The 25,879-nt window shown below is 40.5% G+C and overlaps 1 protein-coding gene and 1 long non-coding RNA gene across 4 annotated transcripts in view; one reads left to right on the top strand and one right to left on the bottom strand.

The window, feature by feature from the left end:
- Nucleotides 1-939: 939 nt before the first annotated feature.
- rab3gap1 (RAB3 GTPase activating protein subunit 1) overlaps nt 940-25,879 on the top strand; it is a 99,162-nt gene continuing 74,222 nt past the window's right edge. Inside the window, exons 1-3 of one of the 3 annotated variants that reach the window (XM_039616664.1) lie at nt 940-1,067; nt 2,277-2,406; nt 25,693-25,748. In XM_039616664.1, coding sequence (XP_039472598.1) covers nt 1,063-1,067; nt 2,277-2,406; nt 25,693-25,748 — 191 coding nt within the window. In that variant the 5' untranslated portion in view covers nt 940-1,062. Of the gene's footprint in view, nt 1,068-1,668; nt 1,704-2,276; nt 2,407-25,520; nt 25,603-25,692; nt 25,749-25,879 lie in introns of those variants that run through there. The other 2 variants (XM_039616663.1, XM_039616665.1) reach the window with 2 other exon arrangements.
- LOC120441464 lies at nt 5,900-23,100 on the bottom strand. Its single transcript, XR_005614125.1, has 5 exons — nt 22,898-23,100; nt 19,218-19,343; nt 17,530-17,610; nt 7,053-7,140; nt 5,900-6,949 (listed from the first exon to the last, which is right to left on the bottom strand). It is a non-coding gene; the product is annotated as an uncharacterized LOC120441464 (long non-coding RNA).

The raw sequence follows: 25,879 nt of genomic DNA, 5'->3' as shown, positions 1-25,879 counted from the left end.
GTGGCTGCATTAAATGTTGGTCTGTCCTGTATCAGGCATTCAGGATTTTCTTTGATGGCCATTTAGCTCTTATGGCATGAACTTGCTCAGTGCATTATTATTTGCTTTTCTACAGTCTGATATCAAATCAAATCAAATCAAATCAAATCACCTTTATTGTCACGTCACATGTGCAGGTACACTGGTACAGTACATGCGAGTGAAATTCTTGTGTGCAAGCTTCACAAGCAACAGAGTTGTGCAAAATACAATAACGTGCAACAAGCAAAATATAAAAATGGTTAATCTAAAAAGTAATAAATATATGTACCATATATAAAGGTATATACATTACTGAATGTGTGTACTAAATATGTTTTTCTACGTGTGTGTGTGTGTGTGTGTGTGTGTGAGTGTGTATATACATGTTTTACAAATGAAATAGAGTAAACAATAAAATAAGATATATAAAATATAAAATATACAGAGGTAGGTATGTGCAAAACAGTGGCATTAATGTACAGTATGGAGTGCATAATGTTGAAGTTCCAGTAGTGAGGGTGAGGTGTCTATGACGTGTTCAGCAGTCTGATGGCCTGGTGGAAAAAGCTGTCTCTCAGTCTGCTGGTTCGGGACCGGATGCTGCAGAACCTCCTTCCTGATGGAAGTAGTCTGAACAGTTTATGGCTGGGGTGACTGGAGTCCTTGATGATCCTCCCCGCTTTCCTCAGGCACCGCTTCCTGTAGATGTCTTGGAGGGAGGGAAGCTCACCTCCAATTATCCGTTCAGCACACCGCACTACTCTCTGGAGTGATATTTGTTTACTAATTGATTGATACAATGTATTAAATAAGTGCATAAATAAGATGTTAAAAACGTCATCATCATATCAAACATGATAGATTTGGAGGGAGTTTGTTTGGCACATGTTGACTGCTTTCTAATTATAACCAGAACAGGAGGCAAGAGCAGAGAACAAGAGTGCAGCAGTTTGGTGAAAGGAACAGGAAAGGTGAAGAAGAGGTGAGCATCCAAAAAACGAGCAAGAGGACAGTTTCAAAGGAGACATTATGGCACAATAAATGCTGTAAGAGCAGAGATTCATTCATATTTTTACTATTTTTCTTTAGCTTTTACTCCCATTGCTTACAATAAATCAAATATAAAGAACAAACAAGAAGAACTCAAATTGCATTGATTGTTTAGTTCAGTATCACTCTGTGATTGTTTGACATTTCATATAAATGTGACTATAAAATATAGTCAATAATATTGAAAAGGTGCTGTTGCTGAGTGAAACTTCCAAAGTCTGGATTTAGCCCCAGTGTTTTAAGATCCTAGCAGCGCTCGTATTTATGGCCACATTTTTCAAAGATACGAGCTTTCTGGGTGCTGACTCAGGGGGACCACTTTAGTTCATTGAAACTTTAATGCCAGTTTAGTTTAATAAAGCATTAAACTGGTCGCATTTTGAATCCAATTGATAATAACAGAGCTATGCTGGACTTAAGCAACTTTGTTAGTGTGACGCCCTGCATATTTGAAGGATTACGATAAACTTCAGTTCTTACTAAATCTGTAACATTGCCTTGATCTGCCTACATCATTTTAAAATGCATTTTTTAAAATTGTTAAATGAGTTATGTGTCACTGTGCACAGAGAAACTCACCTGATGTAGTGGAAAGGCCATGTTCACCACTAGATGGTGACAACCTGGCACAGGTATTTTCTATACACACTAAATTTCACACGGAAAAGCCTTGCTGGGAATTTTTGTTTGCATTGAAAGTAAAGGAAAAAATGTCTTGATGTCTTTCTAGTGTTTTCAGTTGTGCTGTTTGTTCATAATAAATGGGTAGGGGTGCATAGTCAGTAAAAGTCACCAAGGCTCTGCAGAGCTCCAAACCTCCTCTGCCACAGACAGAAGCATCAAAAATGTGTGCTGGGAGCTTCATGGCATGGATTTCTACAGCCAAGCAAATGTATATGTATGTGGCCAAGAACCTTAGTCCATGTAGGGTATCTTAGCACAGTTTACTTGTGTCAGTTAGGTCAGCTAGTGGGAGGGCAGAGAGGGCAGACTTTACATTATTTTATTGTAGAGTGACAGGAACTGCCTATGAGCTTCTAATCGGGCAGAAATATTGACAGAAAATGTATCAAAGGAAATACATTGATGAAAATCAAAGAAGAGAAATATTTATGTGATGTTCCATTTTCCTGAGAACTGATTGGCTGTGATGACTCCTTCAATGCTACTTTGTCCTGCTAGTTAAGCCTGCTGTCTGTTCTCAGGCCTCCTCCTGTTTCACTGGCATATATCCATCACCAGAGGGCTCCACTGACCTGCCTGCTGACATCAGAGCACACCCCTTTGTCATGTCACCTGGCTGGAGTTGCAAAGCTGGACTCAGAACTGGCCCAGGCAAGTTCAAAGGCAGCTGTGGTAGAGAGAGCAGGGAGTATAGTAGAGCACCGGAAGGATGAGGTGGAAACAGGAAGTGTGTAGATTCAGTGGTCTTGGCATCCTCCATCTGTCTCCATGCTCTCTTTACTGGCCTTCTAAAAACTTCTCCTGTAGCTGTAATTTTTGTTTAAATGTATAGCATTTAGAATTCAACTTTATTGTCATTACACATGTCTAAATAAAGGGTAACAAAATACAGTTTGCATCTAATCAGTAACTGCAATAAGAGCAGATTATATATAAGTTCAGTAGAGAGCAGATACAGGGAGTGCAGAATTATTAGGCAAGTTGTATTTTTGAGGAATAATTTTATTATTGAACAACAACCATGTTCTCAATGAACCCAAAAAACTCCTTAATATCAAAGCTGAATGTTTTTGGAAGTAGTTTTTAGTTTGTTTTTAGTTTTAGCTATTTTAGGGGATATCTGTGTGTGCAGGTGACTATTACTGTGCATAATTATTAGGCAACTTAACAAAAACAAATATATACCCATTTCAATTATTTATTTTTACCAGTGAAACCAATATAACATCTCCACATTCACAAATATACATTTCTGACATTCAAAAAACAAAACAAAAACTAATCAGCGACCAATATAGCCACCTTTCTTTGCAAGGACACTCAAAAGCCTGCCATCCATGGATTCTGTCAGTGTTTTGATCTGTTCACCATCAACATTAGTGCAGCAGCAACCACAGCCTCCCAGACACTGTTCAGAGAGGTGTACTGTTTTCCCTCCTTGTAAATCTCACATTTGATGATGGACCACAGGTTCTCAATGGGGTTCAGATCAGGTGAACAAGGAGGCCATGTCATTAGTTTTTCTTCTTTTAAACCCTTTCTTGCCAGCCACGCTGTGGAGTACTTGGACGCGTGTGATGGAGCATTGTCCTGCATGAAAATCATGTTTTTCTTGAAGGATGCAGACTTCTTCCTGTACCACTGCTTGAAGAAGGTGTCTTCCAGAAACTGGCAGTAGGACTGGGAGTTGAGCTTGACTCCATCCTCAACCCGAAAAGGCCCCACAAGCTCATCTTTGATGATACCAGCCCAAACCAGTACTCCACCTCCACCTTGCTGGCGTCTGAGTTGGACTGGAGCTCTCTGCCCTTACCAATCCAGCCACGGGCCCATCCATCTGGCCCATCAAGACTCACTCTCATTTCATCAGTCCATAAAACCTTAGAAAAATCAGTCTTGAGATATTTCTTGGCCCAGTCTTTACGTTTCAGCTTGTGTGTCTTGTTCAGTGGTGGTCGTCTTTCAGCCTTTCTTACCTTGGCCATGTCTCTGAGTATTGCACACCTTGTGCTTTTGGGCACTCCAGTGATGCTGCAGCTCTGAAATATGCCCAAACTGGTGGCAAGTGGCATCTTGGCAGCTGCACGCTTGACTTTTCTCAGTTCATGGGCAGTTATTTTGCGCCTTGGTTTTTCCACACGCTTCTTGCGACCCTGTTGACTATTTTGAATGAAACGCTTGATTGTTCGATGGTCACGCTTCAGAAGCTTTGCAATTTTAAAACTCCTGCATCCCTCTGCAAGATATCTCACTATTTTTGACTTTTCTGAGCCTGTCAAGTCCTTCTTTTGACCCATTTTGCCAAAGGAAAGGAAGTTGCCTAATAATTATGCACACCTGATATAGGGTGTTGATGTCATTAGACCACACCCCTTCTCATTACAGAGATGCACATCACCTAATATGCTTAATTGGTAGTAGGCTAAACAGCTTGGAGTAAGACAAACATGCATGAAGAGGATGATGTGGACAAAATACTCATTTGCCTAATAATTCTGCACTCCCTGTATACAGATGTATACAGATGTACTGTTGTATACATATGTACAGATATACAGATAATGTAGCATGTTCTGTATTGCTGTACAGACGGGCAGATATACAGGTGTACTATGGACAAATATACAGATGTGCTACATATATACAGATGTAGCGGTGTGAGGTAAACAGATCTACAGAGTGCTATGAATATATCTACAGCAATGGAAGCATAGCTCTCTGAACAGACTGTAATAGTGAACAGTGTAGGCACTATAACAGAGACTTTACTCTGTCAGTGTCCTAAAACTATAGCAGTAACCAATGTGAGCATGTGGTGAATGTTGAGAATGACATGATCACGGTCACTGGGAGGAGAAGTGTAGAAGGGTTAAGTGAGTGTGGATGGAAAGGTTCAGCAGGGGACTGAGTTCAGTAGCGTGACAGCTGTGGGGAAGAAGCTCTTCCTAAACCTGCTGGTTTTAGTCTGAAGGCTCCTGTAGCGCCTCCTGGAAGAGAGGAGGAGCTGGAAGAGTTTATTGCCAGGATGAGAGGAGTCCCTGAGAATGATGCATGCTCGCCATAGACGTCTCTTCTTGTGGACATCCTCAATGGCAGGAAGTGAAGCCCCTGTGGTGAAAACTGCCCAACCCGCTGCAGTGCCTTGCGGTCAGCAACAGAGCAGTTCCCATACCACACTGTGACACAGTTGGTCAGGATGCTCTCCATTAGGACTGGGCGATATATCGAGTTTTTTAAAAATATCGATATATTTTCATACGAGATATAAGATGTGACAATATCGTTTATATCGATATAGTATATGTTACGTTATAATTATACTTGTGGAGCCACAAGTTTGCCTCTATTTCGTCCACTTTTGTCTCTATGCAACGTTACTGGGCCTCGCCTCTCTCCTTCACTGAACACAACTCCCCCTCCCCTATCGCTTCACCTGCAGGCAACGACAAGATGGACACGGCAAATCTCCGTTAACGAGTTACCGCGGATGGTTGGACGGCGTCAACGTGTTAGCGAGTTAACCGCACTAACGAGCTAACCGCGCTAACGACATGCATGGCCTAAAATCCTTTCATTTTCTCAAAAGTTGACAGTGCGCCTTATGTATGAATTCTGGTTGTGCCTACTGACCGCGAACCTATTTTATGTGGTATACAGCACTCAGCAATCTGTCAATAAATGTATTAGTTCGACTTTGGTAAGCTACGGAGCTGCACCGCTTGATGGATTGTCGGAGCATTACGGCTACCGAGGAGCCTCGCGGAGTAATACGTACTGTGCTTCAACGTAATATTACCGTATTGTGTGCGTATAAGGACCACAGATGGCACCTGTAAGAGACACGGTTACAAAGAGGATTTCAAACTCAAGGCTGTCAGTCACGCAGTAGAACTTGGGAACAGAGCAGCTGCGAAATCTGTCTGTCTTTGTTTTATGCTCAGTGTCTGTTAGTTTACATTTTGACTGCACAATTGTGAACTTTTTGTTATGCACAAAAACAACATTGTTTTCTTTTATTTATGGAGCATTATTATTTTAATAAATGCTCATAAATTTTTTGAGTATTTTCTTCATGTACATCTGTATTAATGTGGCTACACAGCTTTGGCTAAGAACTCTTTTTGTTCTTACCTTATGGCTTAAAAAAAAAAAAAATATCGAGATATATATCGTATATCGCCATCCAGCTAAAAAATATCGAGATATGAATTTTGGGTCATATCGCCCAGCCCTACTCTCCATCACACTGAGGTGGAAGTTAACCAGTATGTCAACAGACAGGTGGTTTTTCTTCAGTGTCCTCAAGAAAAAGAGGAGCTGATGGGCCTTCTTGACCAGGCTGGAGGTCTCAGTTTACCAGGTCAGATTCTCAGAGATGTGGGTCCCCAAGACCTTGAAGCTGGAGACCCGTTCAACAGCTGTGCCATTTATGTAGATGGGGACATGGGTATCTCCTCTCCCCCCCGAAGTCCACAATGAGGTCTTTGGTTTTGCTGGTATTCAGGAGCAAGTTATTGTCAGCACCACACAGCTAGGTGCTTTACGTCTTCCCTGTAGCAGACTCATCATTGTCACTGATGAGACAGTTACTGTGGTGTCATCTGCAGACTTGATGATGGAGTTGGATCCGTACCCTAGGTCTGCAGTCATAGAGGAACAGGCTCAGCACACAGCCCTGTGAAGTGCCAGTGTTGAGTGTGATGGTGGTAGAGCAGTTATGGCCTGGCCTAACATGCTGGGGTCTGTTAGTCAGAAAGTCCATGATCCAGGTACAGACTGAGTTGCAAAATCTACAAGTTTGGTAATCAGCATTGGAGGGGGTGACTGTAGTAAATGCTGATCTGAAGTCAACAAACAGCATTCTTGCATAAGTATTGCTTAAATATCTGAGTACACGTTGCAAGAAACTACATTCTCAGATCACATCCAGTGTGTGCTGGAAAATTTGCAACGATTCTACAAAAATGTTCCACGTGGTTGTTTTTATTCTTCCTACTGGTGGTGATCCAGTAGGGCTCCAGTCACTCCAGGCTCCCCTGTGGTTCCACAAAACAAACAAACTCATGCGTCCATGACTGATCCTGCTGCTTCCACTGCATTTCACTTCTGTATGAATTGATCTTTTCATGACTTTTTACTTTGGACAAGCAGGAAACAGAGGTGACGCTGACTTGTGGCTTTGCAGGAGGATTCCCTTTAACAACAAGAGCATGCACACAGTTTGTTTTAGGCCACCATGAATAGCTCACATTGTAAATCACAAAGAGCCAGTATATTATACTGTAGCTTCCACTCACTGTGACAGGATGGCTTGTAGGAGGTGATTACACTCTGCTTCATTTGGTTCCAGTTCAGATTAAGGGACAACACATGGAAGGACGGAAACTGGAAACAAATGTTAGAAAAATATTTACTGTTAGAAAACATTCAGTAAAAACAATATCGATTTTTCTGTTTGGCTTCAAATCTGAGTCTCCAAAAGCCAGTCAGACAGTAGAGTTGGTATAAACAGAGAGAGGAGATGAAGCTTCTTTTAGACAGAGGTATGAAAATATTTAGATTTACTTAAAAGGATAATTCTCTATTTTTAGGACATTCCACTTTCATTTTCTTGCCATTGAGCCATAATTAGCTTTAATTTCACTTAAAATACATGAACACAGAAAAGTAAGAGTGTGATTCTGGCAAAAGATAAAATGGAGCATTGTTAAAGGTCCGTGCTCACTGACCCCTCTGTCTCTTTTCTTAACTGCTGTATATGTGCTGGATTATTTGGACTACATTGCACTGTCCAGTTAGACTATGATTGTATCTGTGGGGCTTAAAAACAATGACATTTATTCACACAGTGGATTCATTTTCAAAGATCAGGGAGCACTGCTTTAGGGCTGGTCTGGAGACATTAACTGGCTCTAGGTGACAGAAAGCGCTGTAAGGACTGAGAAAAAAACAGTATTAATCCCTTTTTGGTGCACATTATGACAGCTGGGATTAGGGCTGTGCGATATGACCAAAATCTCATATCCCAATATAAGACATCTATCGTCTCGATAACGATATAAATCACAAAAATGTAACATTTTCTGTAAATTCTGTGAATGTCGGGCAGCTCGACTTGCGTGAAGTGTTTCCAGCTGGGCGTCGTTTACCTGGAGTCGAGTATTTTAACCGATGCATGAAGCGATACATTTTTAGACATAAGTTGTAATGGCCGCCGTTTTCTTTGTGAGTATTTATTACACAGTGTTAGGGTTCAATGTTGAGAGAAGAATCCATAAATAACCACAGATCCAGGCGTGTGCAATTAGACAGTATTTTAATAAACACATGTGTGAGTCCGACCGCTGTGCAGATTTCAGCGTCGAACCGAACTTACAATCATTAGACAAAGGCTTTATAGGAGTAGGACAACAAAGCCCCCTCTTTTGCAAAACAGACAATAGTACAGCTTACGTCAATCCAAACCACAAAATGTTCCATGAACTTTAGCATAGTCTAAAACAGAACATCTTCTTCGGTCAACGCCAGGTGCTTCCCTCAGCTCGCCTTCGCTGTCGCTCATCTGGTGCACTTCCTCTAAGTGCGCCGGCACACTTCTGCATTTCCGCCCTACCAAAATAGATCTACCATGGTGTGTGTGTGTGTGTGTGTGTGCGTGCACGTGCGAGGCGCGTGCATGCTGTGTACTGCGTGCGTGTCATGACCTCTCACTATTTGTGTCTGTATGTATATGTCTCGCCCCTTAAATGCTCTCACATCTCACCCGTTACACTTCTGACCTTCACGTGACCAGGAGCCACAGCTCTTTAATAAGCTCAAATGCAATCATGTATAAAAGATTAAAATCATTTTCATAACACAGGTTTTCCTTCTCAGATCTGCATATGTTTGCTCCTCCTAATATAGTCTAAAAGTAACCCCAAGCAAAGCAATTTGAACTTTCCCCTATCAGTGATCTCTCTAACTAAGTGTGCGTAGTATCTCGTCTGTCTGTGGGTGCACAGAGTGTGCTTCTGCTCTCTGAACAGTTTCACTTCTGCAAAAGCATGGCTTGCAGACGCATTTCCTGTCAGCCTGCAGTCAGCTTCTCCCCACTGAAGACTTCAGTATAAGAATATAAAACATTCGAAAACCTTTAAATTATAGATTCAACTCCACAGTTTAAAGTGGTTATAACAACCTGTAATAAACATGTTAATATTTGATTATGATAACCCCTGTAATACAAATTATAACATAATGCCAGCAACTTCAATAAATGCTTGGATGAAATGATAATTAATGCAATGATAAAGATGATGGTTATGAACAGTAACCCTAAAATAATTCCTATAATTCTACAATTCCCTCTCTTGACGTCTCTTCCAGAGACGTCACTCCTTGACCCACTCTGTCACCTCTAGATCCATTAATGGCATCATGGGCCCCGAAACCACCATTCCCAGGTCTACTGCCTTCGCTCTGACCCTCTCTAGCCGTCCCCTGACTCAGCAAACCAGACAATAACCTCACGTCATCTAGGTGGTCCAGTAATAAAACGCCAGCTCCCACTTGAGAACACTTCATGCTTAAGTGGTCTCTGCTCCTCTTCTGGGTCCCTCTCTCGTGGAAATCTTCTTCTGTAAAGGATAGAAAACACTTTCTCCCCACTACGGCTCCCCTACCTTATGTCCCTCAATTGTTCCCTTTATTCAAAAGCCTGAACCTAATTATGTTTTGACTTTCTGACTTTTGTTCCTATATAATCTTAAACATCACTCATCTCAATCTACAGCTTTTAACAGTCTTACAGCACTGCTGTCATATGTTTCCTGTTGTTCCTTATCTGATCACCCACATCCTGTACACAAACTGTCACTGCTGCAAGGGCCTCTCATCTAAAGTCACCTATCACAAGAAAATGTATCAAGAAAATCATCATAACGGCTTATTCTACTAAAAGGATAATAAAAAACAACCACTTTAATCACTACGTGTAAGCACATTATCAATAGCTCCTAAATAAACTTCATCATAGCTAAAAGCTCCCTAGGAACAACTTCTGTGTATATCATTCTATTTCATTTTGCTGCTCTTATTGTAATGATACATTCTAATTTATTCTTTATCAGACTTAACCAAAATATATAAGCTTTCTCCCTTTGCTTCCGTTTTAAACAAAAACTTGGTCACTTCAAAAAGCATTTGTTATTCTGTAACTGCATTTTATATAAGAGGACTAATTTAGAGCTGCATGTGTTATCTCAATATTTTACATGTCACACAGTTTAGTTACAAACGAAACTCCTATTCAGTTCCTCTTTCTGTCATTTGTTATTGGGCCAACTCAAATTCGGTTAAAAGCTAAAGGAATTTCAGGCCTTTTGCCTCAAGTCAATACTGTCATGTGTGTTAAGAACTCCATATGTCTGTAAGCGTGTGCAATCCTTCAATAACTCAGGTCATTCTCACAGTAGATTGGCTAATCATAATGTTAACCAAAAGTTTGTGACCCTCAAGAGACGACTCTCTGAGCCAAAACTCCGTTAAAGGCACCAAAATGCAATGTGTATGAAAAAATCATTTCTACATATATAATCTCCAATATTATTCATTTGAGCCAGCGAGACTTTTAACATCCTCATAAAAGCTCTCCTCTACCCTAGAAATAAATCTATTTACTATCTGTTTCTAAAGCCTACGTCATAACAACATTCTAACATTATGTCACTGTGACAACTTATCCTAAAAATCAAAAAGAAATCCCACATTTTCTACTCATAAAATGTTCACTATTTTCCCCAAAGCATATCCTTTATTCCCACAGTTTCCCTCTAAATTTGGTGTACAACTTCTTATTAACCCCAGCAATTTATCTTCTAAACAGAATTCAGTTCATTTTACTCCTTTCTTTAGAATTAACAATCTCTGCCTCAGTTTTACCATATCTAAATTATCAAACAACCCCAATCGTTATAAAATCATACTAAAACTCATTTCAAATTAAACAAATTAAATCTTAAATCCCTCTCTTTTTTGACACATCTCATGTGGCAAAAACTCAACATGCTTCACCCAAGCTTAACAAATTAACAAGGGAAAAAAGGTTAGTCATTTCATATCATTTCTCAGAACACTTCAGCCATCCTCCTCTCCGGTGTTTTGCTCCAGCCCTGAAAACCTGTGTTTAAGGAACAAAATCAATTTAATCATCATGTCAAATCATCTCAAACTCGTTGCTCCATCGAACTCTGGATCCTTGGAACTTCCTGGAAACAAAACCTTTACTCAACTCTCCCCCTATATGATCCAATCTGTGTCATGACAAAAATAACCTTAAACAGAACAGTTATTAATCATGAGTTACCTCAGTTAATGGTAACTTGAATCTCATCAAACAATGTTTCCCTTTTAGCATTTAGCATTCTCCCAACAATATAATGTAATCCCATAATCTAACCCCGGTAAAAAGAAATTTTCTCCAACCATACATCAGCAACCCAAAATCAGCATCCCCTGATTTAAGTCTCCCACTTGTCCTGCTTATGGCAAAAGCAAAACAAAGCATCCCCTTTCTTTTCCTCACATGGTAAATTTGTCCACATTTATTCATCCCCACCTTAGTCCAGTCACTCTCATTCACTCACATGCATTCACACATGATATTTTTTGCTGATACTGCAGCCTTCTGCGCACGTCATCAGATGCTCCACATCAGCAAAATGAGCTCAATCATTTGTTTTTTTCTTTTTCCTTTTTAGGAAAATAGTTCACTATACTTTTGACTGGATTGACACGCTGCAATCATTTTTTAGACAGAGACTTGCCGCCACTCAGTCTCTGATTGTAATCAATTATAATCTGTAAAGCCCACCTGATTTTCGTACTTGGTAATTTTGTCAGCGCCGTCCGTTCACTCTCTTCCAGGCCTGCTTAGAACAAAAATGAAAAAAAAAAGAGAGCTGATTATTAGCTCATCAAAGTACAAAACAAAATCACCTGACAGGTTTTTTCTCTAAGTGCACTGTTACAAAAACTATGGGCCCTTTTAGACATGTCCATGTTTATCAAAACTCCCTCTCTTGAAATAGAAACAACAGCCTCAAAAATCTAAAACAATCTCAAAGTTCACCCGTTCAATGCACTGAAACCTCGTCAAAAGCTGCACCGTTTTACACACAACCATGTCTCCTTTGACACTTCACCATACTTAGATTCAGCCTAAAATATAAACACGTTATAACAATGTGTCCACACTAAATTATAAATTTCTTGTCCAAATCTGCACCTCTGAACAGACCTGACCACCGTAATCAAATATCCTGATACTTTACCAGTATATATTTCGCCAAATAATCTTCAACAGCCACTGCTCTCTCTTGAACTGAACTGAAAGCCTCCGACACACACGCACACAGGAAGTGTCTCTGCTCCAGCTAATTTGCATAAACTCACAGCTCAACAGCCAACTTGACAAGAGAAATACATGTTTTTAAACCTTATCACATTATTGAATTATTTTCATTTTCTTTCTATACTAATCACTTACTCTTATCAATCAGTGCAAGAGCACTCCTAAGTAATTACTCCTCTTTTGTTTTTTTTGTTTTTTTTCCATAACTCACTCCCTTGTCCTACAGCTTCGTTTGAGTTATTCCACCACAACTCTATTTTATCCAAGTGTGTTTTAAGTGTATTTTCTTCAACATTCACACCATTTTAACCCTCATGAAATTAACAGGCTGATTTAATTACATATATTTGTGTTCTTAGCCAAGTTTTAATCACTATTTGTTCAGTAATCTTCATGAGCTTGTCTCTGTAAGGTTAGTGCATTTTCTGTTTGTATGTGTGATTTTTATAAATGTTTCTTTATGATCTTTGTGATCTTGTAAATGTTTCTTTTGCAGTGTTCCAAACTCCTTTTGACAGGGTGTGTTTTCTCTCTTTGGCTCATCACTGGTCATTGTTAATGACATTTCCCCTTCGTCTGTGCCCAGTGGCCTTACCTGTTAAATCCCGTCTCCTCCAGTGACTCCAAGGTCACTCCGGGACTTAGGTTCAAGCAATCGTGACTGCGCCTTGCCTTAGGTTGTCCCAGGGTTTCGAGGTGGGATCTTACCCGTCATGGGCTGTCCAGCCTTCCATGCCCGCCTACTACAGTGGCCAACTGGGCAAGAGTGTTATCAGGCCTAGGGGACACACTGGTTCTGGAAATTAAAGGAGTGTAAACTGCTTTCTTTATTAAACTTTCCAACAATAATTTCACATGTAACAGTTTGCGTACGTGCGTTTTCAATTCATTAATGTAATTGTTAGTTCATGTATTTATTTCTCTCGGTCTGTCTCTTTTCTAAAACCTGTAATTGATATAATTTTATTACTTTATTACTTTTTCTTAAAACATGCATTCGCTTCATCTTCTTAGAATTTAACTCTGTCTATTTCTCTGGATGCTCCCCTGACATCATCAGTCACACACACACACCTTCCTGTTTCTGCAGGCAACAGGCAGACTCTGTCTCCCTTTAAATTTCACAGTCTACAAACAATCAGTAAGTCTACTCAATCTTGATCCAAAAACAATACACTTTCATTTCATTCACACACATTTAAATAGAGCTCTTTCAAACATCAGGACAATCAACACTCCTTCTCACACAGGACCATTCTTTAGGTCAGTTTTATAGCATCAGTCACCCAATAATCTCTTAACTGGGTTTCCCAAGTATATATACTTATGTATTTTCAATCGGAAAAAATAAACTCAACCTGTCATAACATCTCTCATGGATTTCTTGAATTAAAAGCACTTTCAAACTTTAAAACATCCTACTTTTCATCACAAAAGAAATATATTTCATACCCACTTTTAAATGTTTCTAACCTCTTTCAGACGCCATGACTCGTCTCACACACTGCCTTTTCTCTCTCAAACTTCCATTTTCCACTCACTCAGACAAATCATGCAGAGTCACTCAAGTCAAATACTGACAGCATTCACACGGTTAAAATCACTCGAAATACGCTTTCATACGAGTATCTTGGACATGCCTTCCATGATCAGAAAGAGCAAGTCAAAAGAAAAAAGAAAAAGAAAACTGAAACCTCTCATCGTCTCACACCCCGCTTCTCCCCACACACACATAACTGAAAATAAAACACACCAACATTTATGGCTCACGAAATATACATCTATCCAAATTCAGTCATTTTCTAATCATTTTCTATACATCCACACTAATATATTCAAACTGTATTCATACTCTCATAATAAGCAAAACCAACCTCTCATATACAGGCATTTAGCAAAGCGCTCAGTCCTCTCGAAATTGAAACCACCCTCTCTGCGCGTCCCCGCTGCTCATTTGCATTTACACACACCATCAGTGCACATCCGGCTGTGCATTGGTGACACAGAGACTGATCTTACTCATAGATCTCATATTTTACATTACAGACGTCTTTAATTACAACTGCACAGATTTTTTTTTTAGGCCTTTTCAACTCCTATGTAATTTCGATAATATAACATAACGGCTCCAACCGATCAGTCCCAGACTTTTTGTGCTCAATTCACCAGGGCGGTCCCAGACTGTCCTGTCCAGATCTCTAAACCTAACTTAATTTGCCAGCATACCCAATAAGCGCAAAAATAGGAGACTCTAACTCCTAGCAATTTTGGAGGTTCCCCAGTTCTCCCCGGTTTGTCGTACCGTACTATCCCATTAGTCGCCGCTAGGTCAAGGATAAACGTCTTTATCCAGGAGGGAGCGTTACCTCCGAGAAAATGCGCTTCTTAACAGACGCCGCTGTCGTCCTAGAAAAATTTAGAATAATTTGAAACAACAATCTACACCCAACACAGGATTAAGATTGAGGACAACCCTCAACAGTTTTGGAGATTCCCGAGTCCTCCTCGAATGTTGCCCGAAACTATCCCTAGTCGCCGCTAGGTGAAGGATAGATTTCTCTATCCAGCAGGGAGCGTCACCTCCGAGAAAGTTCTTAAGGGTTGCATAACCAATGGGACTTGAACCCACACAATGACCAAATTCCCTATCATTCTAAGAGTTCACTCAGCAGTCCAACTGCTTTAATTCTCTTTTCATTCCTTTATTCTCATTACTCAGTACTGTCACTTATACTTCCTTATCATTACTTCAACCGGTAAACTCGGTAAAAATGTCGCCAAAATTAAAAAACAGACATTCACCAGTAATTTTCAGTGAGTAGACTTTAATTTGACATGTCCAATCTAGCACATTTTGGAAAATTCAACAGGTATGTGCCTTACCTTTGTTTAAGCCGGCTTGTCTCTCACTTCAAACCACTGACTCCTATCTGCCCATCCAATCACCACAGACCCTGGATCTCTCCATCTACACCAAAATTCCCTCTCTCACCGGACCGAGCCCCCAAATGTTAGGGTTCAATGTTGAGAGAAGAATCCATAAATAACCACAGATCCAGGCGTGTGCAATTAGACAGTATTTTAATAAACACATGTGTGAGTCCGACCGCTGTGCAGATTTCAGCGTCGAACCGAACTTACAATCATTAGACAAAGGCTTTATAGGAGTAGGACAACAAAGCCCCCTCTTTTGCAAAACAGACAATAGTACAGCTTACGTCAATCCAAACCACAAAATGTTCCATGAACTTTAGCATAGTCTAAAACAGAACATCTTCTTCGGGTCAACGCCAGGTGCTTCCCCTCAGCTCGTCTTCGCTGTCGCTCATCTGGTGCACTTCCTCTAAGTACGTCGGCACACTTCTGCATTTCCGCCCTACCAAAATAGATCTACCATGGTGTGTATGTGTGTGTGCGTGCACGCATGTGCGGCGCGCATGCTGTGTACTGCGTGCGTGTCATGACCTCTCACTATTTGTGTCTGTATGTATATGTCTCGCCCTTAAATGCTCTCACATCTCACCGTTACACTTCTGACCTTCACGTGACCAGGAGCCACAGCTCTTTAATAAGCTCAAATGCAATCATGTATAAAAGATTAAAATCATTTTCATAACACAGGTTTTCCTTCTCAGATCTGCCAATATGTTTGCTCCTCCTAATATAGTCTAAAAGTAACCCCAAGCAAAGCAATTTGAACTTTCCCCTATCAGTGATCTCTCTAACTAAGTGTGCGTGTATCTCGTCTGTCTGTGGGTGCACAGAGTGTGCTTCTGCTCTCTGAACAGTTTCACTTCTGCAAAAGCATGGCTTGCAGACGCATTTCCTGTCAGCCTGCAGTCAGCTTCTCCCCCACTGAAGACTTCAGTATAAGAATATAAAAACATTCGAAAACCTTTAAATTATAGATTCAACTCCACAGTTTAAAGTGGTTATAACAACCTGTAATAAACATGTTAATATTTGATTATGATAACCCCTGTAATACAAATTATAACATAATGCCAGCAACTTCAATAAATGCTTGGATGAAATGATAATTAATGCAATGATAAAGATGATGGTTATGAACAGTAACCCTAAAATAATTCCTATAATTCTACAACAGTAAAAGCCTGTTCTGACGTTTGAGTCTAAGGTTTATTTTTTAGCACCTGACGGCTCTTTTTTGCTTTTCATCCCTAAATACTCTGCATACCCTTTCAAGTTCAGTTTATTTTGAAAACTCTCAACAGGATATTGAGCTTTATTGTGAAAGGTTTATGTGGAAAATAAACAAGCGGACACGCGATGTTTTACCGTCGTTGTTGCTAACAACAACGCATAAAAACAGGCGCTTGTCCGTCTGTAGTGTGGTTATATTAAATATAAGAGAAAGAGAGAACTTTAAGAAATTAATATAGCCACTACAGTGACCATCAAAACGATGAAAAAATATTGCCGTAAACAGTTTATTTTGTGACACCACGAAACAAACGATAGCGTAAAATGAAACGATAGACGTTTTTATATCGTCATCCGATATATATCGTTATATCGAACAGCCCTAGCTGGGATTTATGTATTGTGTATATTATGTGTTGAGGTTTTCTCTTTGTGACTGAGGTCCTTTCTGGCGGTGAGATTTGTGTTGAGCGTGCAGTGCAGAGTGATCAGACACATATGTGCTGTTCCACAAACGGGATGTTTTTATTGTAGTCACTGTAGCAAGTGAGATCGGTGAGAAATAAACCAGGAGAGGTGGAAGGAAAAGATCAAACAAAAGATCTATTATTATTATTGTTATTAAAAGGCTAACTGTGTGGAGGGCTGAGATACTCGTCACTTCTGCAGACGAGCAGCAGAGACAGTTCAACAGGCCACAGAGTATTTTCCCAGAAGTCTCGGGGATCATCGAGATGTTTTCTGGCAAAACTGAGAGCAGCCTTTCTTCCTTTTGCTCAGCAGGAGTTTCCACCTTACAGTGTGATTTAGCAGGTGGGGGAACCCTAAAATCAGCTGTAGTGGCTCTTTGTAGATTGACACAACTGAAATTAATAAGATATAAGCAGATATTTCATGAGCTGGCTGATTTCCACCCTCTGACAGTTCACTGTTTACACTGTCTTTTTTCTACATTTAAGCATCACCAGCTGAAATTCGTATTCATCTCTGTTGCACTTGATGTAACAGACCACGAGCACCACAGCCATTGTGCATCAGTCACACACAGTTCTTTACTGTAAACTAACCTGATTATCCTGCACTAACCTGCAGAGGATTTTCATGTGATCTTTAAATAAAACAGTTAGTTTGCTTTGCAGCGTGTTTCACAGTATGAGAACATGAGGACTCCCATGTATGCTTTAAATTTATATCAAATGCCACTGAGCAGTCCTTACCTTTAAATATAAGCTCCCCTCTTCCTGTCCTGTATTCTTTGTCCATCTCTGAGTGAAGTTATCTCCAACTCTTTTCTGTCCCTGTGAAATACAGCAGCTTTTAGCTAGCAACACACCGTGAGACACACTGCACAAAAACAGTTTGTGTGTTTGCTGATGTTTGTTGAGCTGATAAAAACATTGCATTTGAAATTACCTGCCACAACATGTTACTCCCTTTATGCTTGATCGTCTTCTATAGGGCTCGTTAGATGCTGAAGTACAAAAACCACAACTTATGGGCACCTGCAGTCGTTCCAGAGCTGTGCCAAAAAACCAAAACCACACAGCGGCCCACTTGGACCCTTTACTATGGCACACGTCATCTCTCTGTATGTGACGTCCCCTGGTGATTATTTCAAAGAGGACTGAAGGCTCAGAGTGACAAAAACAATAAGTCCCTGCAAATTTGTTAAACCAAAAGTAACAAGAAAATGTAAGAAGTCCAAAGTACAGATATTTGTTTCAAAATGGGGGGGCTGTGGCTCACTGTATGCCGAACCAGTGAAACTCCCCTTTCTGTCAGTGTAAAGAAGTGACATATTTAACTGTTTTTCTACATGATAAAGAAAAAGCTGCTGTGACAAAGACAGAAATCTGTTGGCACGACTCTTTGTACTTAAATCATAAGAAATAAATGTGTAAGATTACAGAAAAAAAGCCCAGACAGCTCATTGCCCAAACTGCACAGTTTTTCCTTTTGTTTTTTAAACTGTAGTCGTAAAAAACAGAGATTTCTGTAGTAAAAAGTGAAAAACAAACTTTTCTGTCATTTAATTGTTATTTGCTTGATGACTTTGTGTAGCATGAATGGCAATAAAGGATTTTTATCAATAGGAAAAGCTGTAAAACTTATAAAAACACAGTTAAAAGTCCAAATTTCATGCTTGTGCTAGTTTGTGGTGAGCAGCAGATCCAACAAGTTAAGAATTATTAATGACTGTAAGCGAGCGTTCAGGCCTGTGAGACTCATTTAGACACTCAGACATTGAGCCATGGCTCTGTGGTATGTGCACACATCTCTGCCATTCAAAGACACTTTGTATAACTTTATTTTATGTTATTTTTTAAATGTACATTTTCTTTTTCAGCAAAGCAACACTTTATTCAGTGTTTTCATGAAAACAGTATTTTTATGCATTAAATACTTGGGAGAACACACATGAGGTCTAAGGCCTGGACAAGTTTGAAACAATGGAAAATGGCAGAAAATAAAAACAGGGAGCAGTTTATCCAGCTGCTTTGATCAAGTCTGCACTCAGCTTTGAAGTCTACCATTTAAGTGCAGTCAGATGCTGCTCACTTTACGTTTTCACTTGCTTTGTCACTTTTGCCCAACACACTAGCTTTTAAATCCAGCTCCCCCGTCTCTCTGCGTGCCTGCCTGCATGATATGATCCCTGTCTGTCTTTGCATGTGATTGGCTGCATGGTGTGCCCATCAAAATAAACTCCAACACTGCATAGATTCTAAGCAGGACTGAGGATTCGGCTCCCACATACCACATTAATAATTGACATGAGAAATTATCTCGGGGGCCAAATATAATTATATAAAACAGCCGTGGTTTAGAGGCGGTTTCTACCCAATAAACATCACACAGACCCACTGTAAGCTTCACACGTCTCAGTTTATCTGTGTGCAGTTACCTGGAGGGTCAGAAGCTATTTCTTCTTCCTTGAAACTCGCTCCACTCCGTCTTCATCGCTGTGCTCTGCACACTGGTTGCTCTGCACACTGGTTGCTCCCCCCCATCATGTGAATGTTCTCAGGTGCTTTTGGCCAGAATTCATAGGATAGACACAGACAGGGTTCATGAATTATTTCCGGCAGAATACATATTAGTGATTGCTGAGATTAGGGACAAAACAGGTTTTAATTTTCTAAAAAATATTTTTTGATTTTTCAAAAACATATTTGCATATAATTGTTACACAAAGTTTTGGCTGTCTCACCATGTTTTGGTACAACTTGAAGCTGCTTTTCCAAGTTTGATTCAGTTAGTCTTGAGCGGAAGTGGCTCTTTGCAAGAGTCAGTTTTGAAAAGAACTGTTCAAAGTGGTACATTGTCCCAAACAGAGATGCAAATTTCAGGGCATGTCCCGTCAGGATGGGAAAAGCCTCAGCATGAACGTACAGTTTGTGAAAGTCCAGCAGAGAGGCTGTTGTACTTAGCTTTGAGCTCGTAGTTGTTTTGCAGCCCAGTTATTTCCACTTGGAAAGAGTCTGGTAGTGATGCTCGAATCATGAACGAATCGTTCAATACTCGAGAATCACTTTACTGACTCATGAATCATGATTCACAAGCCCAACTGACTCACTGACTCATCCCTGTTGCTGTTAGCAGCAATATATCTAGCTTATAATTAAAATTGTGGAGAAAAACACAACATCCAGTATCTTAACAAAAAAAATTCTGCTCTGAACTGGAAGAAAAAACCCTGAGTAGAAGCTCACATCAAGACAATAGCTCCTCGGTTCACAGTAGCATCGATCTGCTAACATGCTAACAGCACATTTGAGCTACTCACCCCCTCCTTTCCTGTGCTGAATCGTAAGCGTAAGCCAGGGGTGTCAAACTCAAGGCACACTTTAGGTCGCGGGCCAAACAAGATAAATATTTATTGAACACACTAAAACAATGTTTTTTAAACATAAATATGAATAAAAACAGACAGGAATATTATTCCAGATTAAATAAACTTTAAAAAATAAACTTTAACTTTAAATATTTTGCTCTTCATAAAAATACAGGGAGTGCAGAATTCTTAGGCAAATGAGTATTTTGTCCACATCATCCTCTTCATGCATGTTGTCTTACTCCAAGCTGTATAGGCTCAAAAGCCTACTACCAATTAAGCATATTAGGTGATGTGCATCTCTGTAATGAGAAGGGGTGTGGTCTAATGACATCAACACCCTATATCAGGTGTGCATAATTATTAGGCAACTTCCTTTCCTTTGGCAAAATGGGTCAAAAGAAGGACTTGACAGGCTCAGAAAAGTCAAAAATAGTGAGATATCTTGCAGAGGGATGCAGCAGTCTTAAAATTGCAAAGCTTCTGAAGCGTGATCATCGAACAATCAAGCGTTTCATTCAAAATAGTCAACAGGGTCGCAAGAAGCGTGTGGAAAAACCAAGGCGCAAAATAACTGCCCATGAACTGAGAAAAGTCAAGCGTGCAGCTGCCAAGATGCCACTTGCCACCAGTTTGGCCATATTTCAGAGCTGCAACATCACTGGAGTGCCCAAAAGCACAAGGTGTGCAATACTCAGAGACATGGCCAAGGTAAGAAAGGCTGAAAGACGACCACCACTGAACAAGACACACAAGCTGAAACGTCAAGACTGGGCCAAGAAATATCTCAAGACTGATTTTTCTAAGGTTTTATGGACTGATGAAATGAGAGTGAGTCTTGATGGGCCAGATGGATGGGCCCGTGGCTGGATTGGTAAAGGGCAGAGAGCTCCAGTCCGACTCAGACGCCAGCAAGGTGGAGGTGGAGTACTGGTTTGGGCTGGTATCATCAAAGATGAGCTTGTGGGGCCTTTTCGGGTTGAGGATGGAGTCAAGCTCAACTCCCAGTCCTACTGCCAGTTTCTGGAAGACGCCTTCTTCAAGCAGTGGTACAGGAAGAAGTCTGCATCCTTCAAGAAAAACATGATTTTCATGCAGGACAATGCTCCATCACACGCGTCCAAGTACTCCACAGCGTGGCTGGCAAGAAAGGTGTCAGAGTGAATTGTTAAATGTTTGTCATTTTTATGCTTACCATCCATTTCTATATTGTTTAACTGTGGGATGAAAGGAATTTCACAGTCCCCCTCCCCAGATTCTCGAGGTTCTGGGTGAGGGGCTATAGTGTTTTATTGCAGATGCATCCTATCTGGAAGATCTGCTTCTTTTGATGTAAGCTTCCTGCCCAGCAGGAGGTCTAACACACACACATTTACACACATTTAGACATTTACATACAGTGCCTTGTCTTTGTAACCAAGTGGGGTTATGAGGGGAGGTACTATTGTTGTGTGTGAACTGTCTCTCAATAAAAGGCAGCGAGAGGAGGCCGGATTTGGGGTCATTTCGTAATGAGCTAAGATACCAACGAGGCCTCCCTTGCGCAAGTAATCGATCGATCGCTGTTGCCTTATTTTTCTTTCATGGGAATAAGTCCTGGATACAGCGGGGTCTGAGTTTAGACCCAACAAAAGGGTATAAAAGAAGAAAAACTAATGACATGGCCTCCTCGTTCACCTGATCTGAACCCCATTGAGAACCTGTGGTCCATCATCAAATGTGAGATTTACAAGGAGGGAAAACAGTACACCTCTCTGAACAGTGTCTGGGAGGCTGTGGTTGCTGCTGCACGCAATGTTGATGGTGAACAGATCAAAACACTGACAGAATCCATGGATGGCAGGCTTTTGAGTGTCCTTGCAAAGAAAGGTGGCTATATTGGTCGCTGATTTGTTTTTGTTTTGTTTTTGAATGTCAGAAATGTATATTTGTGAATGTGTTTCACTGGTAAAAATAAATCATTGAAATGGGTATATATTTGTTTTTTGTTAAGTTGCCTAATAATTATGCACAGTAATAGTCACCTGACACACAGATATCCCCTAAAAATAGCTAAAACTAAAACAAACTAAAAGCTACTTCCAAAAACATTCAGCTTTGATATTAATGAGTTTTTTGGGTTCATTGAGAACATGGTTGTTGTTCAATAATAAAATTATTCCTCAAAAATACAACTTGCCTAATAATTCTGCACTCCCTGTATATCCTGTCAAAATTATGCAAGTTAGAAATATGAACATGCTGCCAAAAACTCCAGAAAAAATAAATGAAAGCATACACAAGGTTGGAGCCGCATGTAGGCGGAGCTGGAGCATTGCTTCAGGAATGGAACTAATAAACTGTGCGGGCCATTCAGTGTCGTACTTTGCCTTGAGTGTATCATTACACTGCAGCTCCATCTGAATCTGCACAGGTGCAGTTCAGCAAAGTCCGCTGACTTGGTGCAACATTACTTGGCAACAGGGAAAGTGAGGCAGGTTGCACTGGTGCATTTGTGACAGCTTCACTTGAAATGCCTTCACCGCATCACACATGCCATGTCCATGAACTGACAGATTTCCTTGCTGAGCTCAAAAACTCGATTGAGAACTTTTATTCCAACTCACCCAACAGAAATTGACAGTGATTTAAACTTTTAGCTCAGATAAAATTTACGGTTTGTGTTACGGTGATCATTACATGCTCGATTTTTAGGACTTTACCACACAGCGTTTCCTGGTGTATGATGCAGTAATATGCTGTTAACTCACCAGTACAGTTCTCCTCCTGCATCTTTACTCGCATCCTGCTGACTAGTCCGCTTTTTTCACCGCACAACACCGGCGCTCCATCCAACAAGTTTGTCCCAGGGCCGTTTCATGTCGGTTACACTTTGACATACGTTTTAAAAAATGTCTTTTCCTGTCGTTGTCCCGTGCATCGATTTAATGTTCAATATTTCCTCTCCACGGATGAAGATGCTCAGCTGTGCAATGTCCATCATGTCTGTACTTTCATCCACAGCAAGAGAGTGTTGTGGAAGTTTTCCACTTAAATAAAGCCTGCAGATGAGCGGTGAGCGGTAGCTAACATTCTTTAATCAAAACACACAGAACAGACAACCAAGCTTGTGGAGAGCCTGCATGACCACGGGGCAGGGTCAGCAGAGTCTCACTGAGCCTAGCATGGCTCTCAGTTAAATACCTTCTCCAGGAACAAAAGGCAGTACACAGCTGTTTCACACCTTAAGGTTCACACTCCCTTGCTACCTCCCAGAGTCCTCGAAGAGACAAAAGACTCTTCCTGTGGAGTGGTCTGCTTCCCCCCCAACTTCCTTCTTACAGTATGGGTGTCAGACATGTTAAAATCCAGTGGCACCAAGGCATTATACAATAAAATAATGTGATTAGTACATAAATAAAAGAAATTCCTTTACAAGAGTAGGCAATAAAGTTTTTGCTTCTTTCACACAACTGTGTTCTTAAATCAGTGGCCATCTCACAAACCCGATCAGCAATCGTATTTCTCCTCAGGCTCACATTTGCCAAAATCTGCGTTTTGTCTGGACACAAGACGTCGCACAGCTTCATCATGCAGCTCTTCAGAGTGGTACCGGGCTGATTTGGCTATCTCCTCTGCTGCAATAAAACTTGCTTTCACAACAGCTTCACTTTGTCATTTTGCTCTGGTGAAAAAAGTCTGCTGAAATGTCAGATTCTTCTTTAGCTCTTCTACTTTATGTAGTTTCTGCTCTGCATTTAGGTTTTTCAGCTTATCCTGACGTTTTGTCTCGTAGTGCCGTCTTAAATTAAATTCCTTAATTACAGCCACATTAGCTCCACTAATAAGACACACGGGTTTACCAGCAATGTCTGTAAACATATATTCAGTCACCCACTGGCGCTGAAAGGCTCTGCTTTCAGAATCAACTTTTCTCTCCACCATTGTGCGCACGGCTAGCTTCGCAATAACAGAAGTTTGACTTGATTGACATGGGAATCTTCCCAGTTAGCCTAGCGTTCAGCAAGGAGCCTGCAGCGCTGCATTATGGGATCTGTAGTTTGTATATTATTAGCGCCTTATATCGCCGGGCCATGCATAACAATAATAGTACATTTATATAAAATGATCTCGCGGGCCGGATATAAATATACGCCGGGCCGGATGTGGCCCGCGGGCCTTGACTTTGACACATGTGGCATAAGCCAATCACTCAGGCAGTGTTGCCAACTCCTCAGTAAGGAAAATCGCTATTGGTTGTCCTAAAAGTCGCTAGAAGTCGCTAAATGACGTCATCACCTAATTTGCATAATTGGTCATGCTAATATAATTGTAACCTATGTTGTTGGAGAGAGAAATAACATCGTGGAAGAGACATAAAGTGAGTAAAAACGTCCTAAATGCATTTAGAGTTTATTTAGAACTACAAATTAAATTTCTTTTAGCAATTATTGTTTTTTTTAATGTCACAATTCCAACCCTGCTCCTTTACCCGGGCTTGGACCGGCAAAAGTGATCCGAAATAGGCACTCTGGTGGAGTTACTTTGTGTGTGTGTGTTTATAAGTAGTTTTAAACCTTGTGATCCACAAAACAGCATAAGAGTAAAAGAGTAAAAGAAGAACTGACTGTGTTACAGCACCCGCTGCTTGTTGAGAGTAAAAGCGATACGCGCTTTCACGTCTTTTTTTAGCGACTTTTTTAAGAAAAAAAGTCGCTAGGGGGTCTGAAAACTCGCTAAATATAGCGACAAAGTCGCTAAGTTGGCAACACTGCACTCAGGACTCGCTCACCCCCTCCCTCCTGGCTCACAGCTTCTTCTTCTTCTTGGTTGGCAACCAATGTTAAGGCGCATTACCGCCCCCTGGCTCACAGCTCAGTGGACATTTAGATGAAAAAATATATATTTGAGACATTTAAGGAAAATACTAATAAAATCAAAATAAACAAAATAAATGTTCCCTTTAGAAATTTTTTTGCTCTTTTTTGCTCTATAAAATAGTTTTCTTTTAGAATCACTCATCTTAGCAGTAGCATATACATGAAAAGAGAAACAAATTAAGTTTGAGTGAAAATGTACATTTTTTGCACTCTCTGGTCAACTGACTCAGTGAATCAAATGACTGAAAAAACCCGACTCACTTTGGTGAGTGACTCATTAAAACTCGATTCAGTAAAAAGAATCAAATTTACCATCACTAGAGTCTGGCACATCACATGGTTGCACATTAAACGTCGTAGCAAACATCTCTAGTTCCTTTTGGATATTCTTCACATCTTGAAACCTCTCGTCAAATGCCTGAATGAGTTTTGCACAAGGACTGTTGTCGTTTGGCGCTACATAATTTGTTTGTTTTATTTTATTGTGAAAGAACTATAGAGGAAGCGACCACCTTTTCGCACATGCGTAGAAAAACATTCTAGTTTCCGGAACCGATCAGGCAGCCAAAGGCAACAACATGGCTGCTGATAGCGATGTGAGTTTGTTTTGTAACATGTCAGTATGGTTATTAAGCGCGCTGTAACAACACGACAGCTGAATTTGCGTTTACGTTTGTGTTTTGCAGCCCGAGTCGGAGGTTTTCGAGATCACCGACTTCACCACTGCATCCGAGTGGGAGCGGTAAGCCAGCTGGTCATTACTCTGAAAACTAGGATTACTCCACAGGTTTACGTGTTCCGCACAGCTCTCCCTTTGGGAGACACGAACCTGCATTTATTTATTCAGGCCTAAACATAACAACATGATTGTAT

Source organism: Oreochromis aureus, linkage group 8 (genome assembly GCF_013358895.1).
Source record: "Oreochromis aureus strain Israel breed Guangdong linkage group 8, ZZ_aureus, whole genome shotgun sequence".
In the NCBI taxonomy this organism is placed as follows: Eukaryota; Metazoa; Chordata; class Actinopteri; order Cichliformes; family Cichlidae; genus Oreochromis; species Oreochromis aureus.
The sequence above is the reverse complement of the archived record's forward strand: the minus strand, read 5'-3'. Positions and strand labels throughout refer to the sequence as shown.